An 8,855-nucleotide genomic window follows, 5' to 3' on the forward strand; every position below is an offset into this window, starting at 1 on the left:
AGAAACAGACACGGAGGCACGTTCGCGGGTGAGTCGCCTCCGGGAGGTGCCCCGGCAGGGCAGAGGGAAAGGGGGCAGGGAGGCCGTCCGTGCAGCGTGTGTTCGTGCGCGGGTCCTGCGGGGAGACTGGCCTCCATTCCGCGGGGCCTCGGGGAGACAGACGCCTGGGACATGCACCCGCCGACTCGCAGGGACTTGGACCACGCTGCTCTGCCTGCATGCCCAAGCACCCTCCTCCCCACTGGGGCCGGTGGGCAGAGAGCCGTGGGCAGGAGCAAGCCCAGCTGCGTCTCGCCCGCACTCAGGCAGCTCCAGCCTCCGTCTGGACGCAGACGTCGGGGTGCGTGTCACAGGGGGCCCCGGCGACGACAGGGCCCTGTGCGGGGCTCCCCGCTGCTGCGTTCTGCGTACGGGCCGCCCTTCACCTTCACAAGGCCATTGGGTCGTGCACCCAAGGGGAGAAGGATGCTCCCGGGGGCAGCCCCACCCGGCCACACAGCTCTCTCCAGCCCAAATCGTCCCAGAGGTGGGCAGGATGGAGTTGTAGCTGGGCGCGTCCCCTGGTGCACCCCGGGACTGACTCCTGTGTCCCCCCTTCCCTCCTGCTCTGTGACCTGGGCAAAGCACCCACTTCGTGCCTCTGCTCCCGCATCTGTGACACGGGGCCACGTGCCAGACTGCACTCACAGAGCAGCTGTGAGGACTCAGGGGACCGTTGTGAATGTGCAGGACTGTCCCAGCGCCCGGTGCCTGGCACCTGCTAGGCACACCTTCCCTGCCATCTTTCCAGAACCGCACCACGGTTCCCTGCAGCTCATCGTGTCTTGGGCAAAATCCCACACGCAGCCCACGAGTGTTCAGCTTCCAATGTCCAGTGAGTTGCCGAGACTGTCCCGCTTTCATGTGCAAGCCAGTCCCTGCAGGGACGCGGGGCAGAGCGGGCCCACTCATGGTGGCCGGCTTCCCGGCGTTAAAAATACCCCTGCCTCCCGGGTGGCAGCCGGCCGCAGCGCCATTCAAGCCGCACTGGGCTCCGGGCAACCAGCACAAACACGGGGGGGGGGGGTGCGGACAGCTGGGGAGGCGGGAGGCCAGCAGGCAGGGCAGGGCCAGTCCGGGAGGTGGGCAGGCCCCTCCCAGCCGGTCCTGCGGGCACCCGCTTCGCCCCCCATCCCTCGTCTGTGCCGCCCTGCCCCTTCCCTGTCTTCCTCTCAGCCTGTGGGCGGCTGAGTCCACTGAGGGAGAAAGCCTCTCACCTGCCAGACAGGCACGACCTTACTAAGACCCCCTCGGGGCCTGGCAGCCCGGAGAACGTCCACTCTGGAAAGCGCAGCCGTGTATGGCCCTGGCCAGGAAGACAAGCGACTTCCTGTATCCAATTCACCCCTGTCAGGAGAACGGGCCTCTGACACGTGGCGCCAGCCTTGTGTGGAATGGCAGCCTCGTCCCCTCTGGGATGGACAGCAGCTGTCAAGTCACCGGGCCTGGCTGACTTAGTTTTTTGTAGAAACGGGGTCTCACTATGTTGCCCAGGCTGGTCTCAAACTCCTGACCTTGGTCTATCCTCCCTCCTCCGCCTCCTGAGTCACTGGCGTCGCGGCGTGAGCCACCACACCCAGCTTGGAAGGTGATCTTGCCGCATCGGTCAATGTTTACAAACCTCCCACCCATCAGCAGGGCAGAGCGAACAAGGATCTGAGCAACGGGATAGTATGCAGCCACAGAAAAGAACGTGGGCACGTTTTACAGTACACAGCTACAGAGTACTCTCAGAAATACCGTGACAAGCCCAGCGTGGTGGCTCACGCCTGCGATCCCAGCATTTTGGGAGGCTGAGGCGGGAGAAGCACTCAAGGTCAGGAGTTCCAGACCAGCCTGGGCAACACAGTGAGAGCCCGTCTCTACAAAAATAAAAAAATTGACCGGGTATGGAGGCTCACGCCTGGAGTCCCAGCTACCAGGGCTGAGGCAGGAGGACCGCTTGAGCCCAGGAGCTCTGGGCTGCAGTGAGCTGTGCCAGGCAGGCGTCTGCATTAAGTTTGGCATCAACAAGGTGGTTTCCCAGGAGTGGGGGCCACCAAGTTGCCTAAGGAGAGGGGATCGGGCTCAAGTCGGAAGTCGGAAATGGAACAGGCCGATGCTCCTATGTGGGTCAGCGGTGGGGTCGTGCCTATGAGTAGCCACTGCCCTCCGGCCTGGGCAACACAGTGAGACCCTGCCCGTAAAAAGAAAGAGAGAAGGAAGGAAGGGAGGAAGGGAGGAAGGACGAGAGAAAGTGTGTGTGTGAGGGAGCATATATACAAGACAATGTGACAAGTTGCCCCTAGAGTAAGACGAGAAATGTTACGCCCACCTATTTGCTTGTCTGTGCATACAATCCTTCTAGAGGTACACATAGGAAACTAAGGAATTGATGGAATCCATGTTTGGAGCCTCTGGCCGGGAGGGGTGGGGAGAATGTGCACCCACACCTTGATCCTTCCAGAGCTGAGTCTCAGGTGCACATCACCCATCCTAAGCGACAAAGCACAACGCCCGTCGTCCGTGCACCCAGAGCGCCCGTCACCTGGGGCTTGAGAGGGACTTTCTGCGTTTTCAAGAGGCTGCTGGATCCGGACAGCCAGGCCAGCTGCAGTCTCGGGAGTTTCCAGGCGGGGAGGGTCACAGTCTCAGGTGGGAGCCCAGGGTTCATCTTGCCCTGGGCTCAGCCGGGAGACTGTGCTCAGCTGAGTCCAAAGGGTCAGCCACAGTGCCCTGATTTCTGAGATCCAAGGGTTCGAGGGACCCAGTGAGACCCACGGGGAGAGACGGCCATCTGTGCCAGGGACAGCCAGGGGTCTCCTGGGAGCCCAGCCCCCCTCTGCCCGCCTGCAGACAGCAGACACAGGAGGGCCCCGGAAAGGGACAGTCGAGACGGGTGGTCTTGGAGGATGCGGGCCCGGGAGCACGACTGTCCCTGCGGAAATGAGCAGGAGACAGGGTCTCTCCAGTCAGCAGACATTGGAACCCGCCCGCCCCTTGGGCCCAAGACGGCTGGAGGGTTTTTGCGGGGACCCGCAGCCAGATGTCCCAAGTCATGCTGCAGGCTCGGCCTCCCTGCCAGGCCGAGAAGATTCCGCAGCGCTGGCTGAGTTATGTGAGCCCCGGTAATTGAATTCGCGGGCGCAGCCGGCACCAAGGGCTCTCCAGGTCCCTCGGCCCCTAATGGCATTGCCTCCCGCTTCCTCTCCACTGACCACAAGCCGTTTGGCCAAATTAGACCTCGAGCTCCAAAAGCAGACGCCTTCCTCTGGATAAGGCCCGAAGCGATTCCCGTGGGGGCGGGAGGGCTGTCTCCTGGTGCTGGTGTGTGCAGGGCGGCACTTCGCCACGCGTGAGGTGCTGGTCCCCGGCGCCTGCAGCGAGGGCGTCTCTGGAGGGCAGGAGTGGGGGCAGAGAAAGCAGCCTTCTTGGGTCGCCGTGGGGGGGGGTTCGGGGACCTCTCAAGTCTCAGGACCGGCAAGTGGTGCCTCCGCTCGGGGCAGCTCTGGGGCTCAGGACACCTCCCCACCCCAAGCCTGGGGGAACCCCTCCTGGTTCTCTGTTGCCTCCTTGCAGTCTTAATAGCGGCGGTCTTAGGATGTGACCAGATTTGGAGGTGGGGTCTTTATGGCAGTGACTGAGTTGAAACGAGGCCCTAATCCAATCCAATTGACGTCCTCCTAAGAGGAGAAAACGTGGCCACACAAAGAGGCACAGGGGACATGTGCACAGAGGAGAGCCCACGTGAGGCCACAGCAAGGCAGTGACCGGCCACGGCCAGGGCGGCAGGCCTCGGGAGGCACTAACCCCGCCCCACCTGGACTGCTGTCCCCCAGGCCTGAGAGACAGATGTCTGTGGGTTAAGCCCCCCGGCCCGTGGCCTAGTCAAAGCAGCCCCTGTGGCGTTCCCGCCGTGGTGTTCCCGCAATGCTCTGTGCACACCATCAGGTCTCTCTCTGCCCAGCTTATTTCCTGACGGATTTCGGGAAGCCACGGAGCCTGCCCCTCCTTGGAGAGGGGGCAGGGGAGGTGGGTGCCTGGCCAAGGCCCCCGCACACCCAGCTGGACCCCCTCCACGGTGGCCCAGTCGGAGAGGCACCCAGGACAAGTTCTTCCTGGGAGTTTACACACCCAGGCGCTGGGCGTCGGCGACACTTGGCTCTGTGGGCACCACTTCCTCAGAGGCGCCCGGCTCCTCCCTCGAGGGTGGCGTGGAAGGAAGTAGCCGCGCTATGTGGTACCTGAACCGCCACAGTCTCTGGAGTCAGTGTCTGGGCTCAGGCCCCGCCTGCTCGTCTCACTGGGTGAGTGACCTGGTGGCCTCGGGCATGCCCCTCCTCTCTGAGTCTTGTCTAGAAATGCAGATATAGATGGGTACGCACCTGTGGGGTGGCTGGGGGAGGGTGGGGAGCGTTCCCTCCCGGGCACCTCGTCCCTGGGTGAGGGAGATGCCGTCTGCTGTGATAAACGAGCGTGGCAGCGGCTTATCCTGGCCCAAGGGTGTGTCTTGCCCCCGCAAGAGCCCAGCGTCCCCGTTCCGGACCCGGCGCTGGCCTCCGTCCTGGCAGATAGGGGTGCAGATCTATCCCATCTTGGCCCCCTCCGCCCCCAGAGCTCGGGTCCTCTCGTCCAGGCTGGACCACAGCCAAGAACGGCCAGGGCGCCATCTCTTCTCTTGCAGGGGCAAGGTGGCCACTCTCGGGGTTGCTGGGAAGGGAGCACGTCGGGGGAAGTGCCAGCCTCATCCACACAGCCTCCCCTGGGGGTTTCTGGGACGGGAAGTCAGTGCTGGGAGCAGAATGCCTCAGCCATCAGCAGGGGCGCCGGAGAGAGGTGGGCGCTGGAGGGGCTCGGCCCCCGGGAGGGGTGAGGAATCTGGTCAGATATGGAGGGGATCAGCCATGGAGTGGCGAGAAAGCTGACCTGCCGTGGGGTATGGGAGGCATCTGATCCTATGCGGAGGGGGACCCTCCCTGAACTGACCCCGCAGGACCCTTGCTCGGCCCGGACTCCCCAGGGGCAGACGCAGACACGCACAGGGAGGCCTCTCAAGCCGAGGGCTCCCAGGCACCAGCCCGGGGCCAGGGGGAGGAGAGTCTTGTCTGGGGAAGGGAGAGGCTGGTCCCTACCCTACCTCTCGGCCCGCCCAGGCTTGGGGTGGGACCGCAGACATGAAGGCCCCGGGGCCAGTGGGGCTCCAGACTCTGCCCCGACACGGGGGTCTTTCCTCCACGGGACTCCGGGTCCCTGGGAAGGGCGCCTGCGTGATCCAAGCCCCAGAGCCCCTCCGTGTGATGGTGGCGGGAGGAGACAGCAGAGTCCGCTTGGCCCTGGGCGGGCCCTGCGGGGGCGGGGGCAACGGGAGCAGCCCAGGGCGGCCATTCCGGGAATGGTCTCTGGCCTGGGGATTAACCCCAGAGCTGCAATTAAGACAGAATGTCTGAGTCTGACACCTGCTGATGCTGCCAGAGGCCTGGAAGCTGTCCTGTGATCAGGCCCTGCCGGCCAAGGAACCCAGGGGGAACCTGGGGACGGAGGCGGCTCTCAGGGTTGGGGAGGCCTCCTTCCCGCCCAGGGCCCTGTGATGTCTTGGGAGTCAGCCCCGGGAGAAGCAAAGCTGGAAAGCTCCAAGCTTATTGAATAATGCTCCCATTTCACACCTGGAAGAATCGAGGCCCCCGGGGACAGTGAGTCCTGTAAGGTCAGGTGGCCAGTTCCTGCTCCTAACCCCAGCCAGCGACTTGGCTGAAGGGCCATGAAGCGCAGTCGAGCCGATGTCCAGGACCTGGGCTTACCAAGTCCCGCTGTGTGTGCCTGGACGGACAGAGACAAGCCGGAGCACCGGCCAGGGCTGGAGACGGAGAGATGGAGTGAGCTGCTTGCCATGTGCTTCTCAATGAATGAACAGCCCGTGAATCAGTGAATGGGGGAGCGTGCTTTCTTTCAAAGGCGGTGGTGCGGGGATCGGCAGATTCCAGCCAGCCAGCCAGACCTGGCTCCTGCCTGTCCTGGGCGGGCTTTGGTGGGAGCTCGACCACCCACCCTCCTTCCTCTGTGCTGCCAGGCCCAAAGGCACGCGTGGTTGTGTCCTCTCTGAGCCGGCTGACACCCCAGCGCCCGCGCTGGCAGTCCTCCCCCGCGGTGTGTGTTGGAAGGCATGAGCCGCTGGTGCCCTTGGGAACGTGGCAGGGCCCCGTAGGTGTCCACGTGTCCCGGGGCGAGCCACCCCACTGCTCACGGACAGGCGTCATCTGAAAGAGGTGCCTGCGTGCCTGGGGGAATTGTTTGTGCTGCTGTTTCCATTGAGCTCTGCTTTGCCGGCAGCCCTGGGCGCCGAGCCGGTGAGCGCCAAGCCCCTCCATGGGGATCTTCCCTGGGCCGGGAGGGCAGGCTCCCACGGACAGCCAGCTGGGCGACTTGGAGGCTGGCCAGAGCGGCGGTGGCCAGGCAGCTTCTGAGCCACACGAGAAGCAGCCTGCCTGAGAGCTCGCTCCTTTTCCTCACGGCCCCGGGTGCGAGGATGGTGTCCTCACTCCTGGCCTCCTGGCCTCCGGGCAGAGGCACTCTTGTCCTCCAGGCCACCCTCAGCGCACACACGGGGCCAGAGTGGGGCTGCCGGACCCTTCCTGCTCTGGGAGGGAGCTCAGTCCCGGGACCCCGGCGTCTGGGACAGAAGCAGCATCAAGCAGGGCCTGGCCAACTCCCTGATGCCAGGCAGGCCAGGTGCAGGGCACGCTGGGGCGTGACGGAGGCCAGCCCGCCTCCGTGTGTGCTCCCGGGACAGCGAGCCTGGTCTTGGCCACAATGACGGGTCCGTCGGCTGGCCTCTTGCGTCTGCTCGCCGTGTCAGGACTGCTCTGCTCCTCGGCGTGTTGCCCTGGTGAGTTGTGTGCGTGTGTGTGAACGTGTGTGGGGTGTGCACATGTGTGTGTGGGGTGTGTGTGTGTTGGTGTGCATGTGTGTGTGGTATGTGTGCATGTGTGTTCTGTGTGTGCGTGTGTGTGCGTGTGGTGCTTGTACACATGCATGTGGTGTGTGTGCATGTGTTATCTGTGTGTTTGCATGTGTGACGTGTGCATGTGCAAGTGTGTGTGGTGTGTGTGTGTGATGTGTGTAAGCATGTGTGTGGGGTGTGTATGCATGCTTGGTGTGTGTGTGGTGTGTGCATGTGTGGCATGTGTGCATGTGTGTTGCGTGTGGTCTGTGTATGCATATGTGTGTGCTGTGTGATCGTGTGTGTGTGTGTGTGGTGTGTTTTGGAAAAAAGGCTCACGGGAAACGGGCTTGTCCCAGGAGCTTTCTGCTGGGAACTCCTCTCCAGGGATGGCGCTGCAACCTGGGGGTGTCGCGGGTGCTGGTGGGGCTGGCGTGCGTGTTCACATGGGCGTGCCCGCACCAGTGGCCTCCCACCACCTTGGCTTCAGGCTCACAGCGGCTGCTTCCTCGGCTTGATGTGGAATCGAGGGCTGTGGCCCGCGGGCATCCCGCTCCCAGGGGCTGGCCTGGGACCACCCCGAGGGCGGCACCTCGCCTGCCCTGGGCGCTGCAGAGGCAGACTGCCTCCACGGTCTTGCGGGGACGCCAGGGCCCTTGGACCGCGAGGATCGGAGCAGAGCCCTCAAGGTGCCACGGGCCAAGGGCCCTTCCCCGTCCCCTTCCTGGTCAACGGTGCAAGTGTCGCAGGCAGGGACCGCGTGCCGTCTCCCAGCCTGCCGGGGCCAGTGCTCGTGTCTCCTTTTCCCTCTGGGACCTCTTGTGACACGCTTGCTGGACGTGAGGCTGCTTGGTGCACAGACAGGAGGCCAGTCCTGCTGGTGGGAGATGCAGACGGCCCGTGGCAGTCCTGGTGCCGTGTGTATGAAAAGAGACCTCTTGAGACGGCTCCATGGAGCCCTGGGTGCAGATGGGGAAACCAAGTCCAGGCTGCGGAAGTGAGTGGCAGAGCCCCCGTGGCCACGGGCACCCGGCTTACACCCTGTGACTCATGTCTGAGTCTTTCCAAGAGTGAATCACTTCCCAAGGCCGTGCCTCAGTTTCTCAAAATGAAACAACGCGTGGCCACAGGCGCCGGGACAGATGCGTGGAGGTCAGCGGGCCCTGAACTCCAAGGCTGTCACATTACCAAGGCAGCAGTCGGGCTGAGCCACGTGGGGTGTGAGTCCTGCAGCCACCCAGACACAGGCACATGACTGTTTTCGTGGCAGCAGAGCCTCTGGGGCTTTCCCAGACTGGCCCCGAGCTCAGCACGGTCCTCGGAGACGGCACGGACTGGAGAGACCACGGGCCACTCGACGACCCCAGAATAGACATGTGAAGCCCCGGCTTAGCTGACCTCCACGGGGACACGGCTCCAAGCACATCCACCTGATGGAAACATTCTGAACTGGCATGAGCTGCAAATAAACCAGCGGCTGAAAACACACAGCCTGGGAACCGGGGCAGGGGCATAGGGGCCTGCCGGTGCAGGAGGGAGGAGGTGGCGGGGGAGGGAGGCCTGGTGCGGGCAGTGCAGGGGCCTCAGGGGCGGGCGCAGGACGGCTCCGGAGGCCACCAACGGAAAGGCGCTGGAGTGAGGGCAGAGGGGAGTGAGCCCGGGTGCCCCGTGGGAGAGGCCGTGAACTGTCAGCCAGGCAAAGCAAAACCCACAGCTGGGCCGCAGAGGGTCCTGGGTCGCCACGAGTCCCCAGCCTCCTCCCCGCGCCCAAGGTCCCAACACTCTGGGACAGGAGTCTAGAGACACTTGGAGAGGGATCTGTTGGCCCATATCACATTCTAGAACAATACAGCTGCATCCCCGTGTCACCAGGAAAGAGAAGAGCCCTGGCAGCCCGGCA

At 63.8% G+C, this 8,855-nt stretch overlaps 1 protein-coding gene across 1 annotated transcript in view; it reads left to right on the plus strand.

Annotated features, from left to right (window-relative positions):
• The first annotated feature begins 6,825 nt into the window (after positions 1-6,825).
• Positions 6,826-8,855, plus strand: part of COLQ (collagen like tail subunit of asymmetric acetylcholinesterase) — a 28,861-nt gene continuing 26,831 nt past the window's right edge. The window contains exon 1 of the mRNA XM_008047919.1: positions 6,826-6,901. Within this exon, the coding sequence (XP_008046110.1) occupies positions 6,826-6,901 (76 nt within the window). The remainder of the gene's footprint in view (positions 6,902-8,855) is intronic.

The sequence above is a fragment of the Carlito syrichta genome, unplaced genomic scaffold (genome assembly GCF_000164805.1).
Source record: "Carlito syrichta isolate Samal-C Ts95f unplaced genomic scaffold, Tarsius_syrichta-2.0.1 Scaffold118119, whole genome shotgun sequence".
Classification (NCBI taxonomy): Eukaryota; Metazoa; Chordata; class Mammalia; order Primates; family Tarsiidae; genus Carlito; species Carlito syrichta.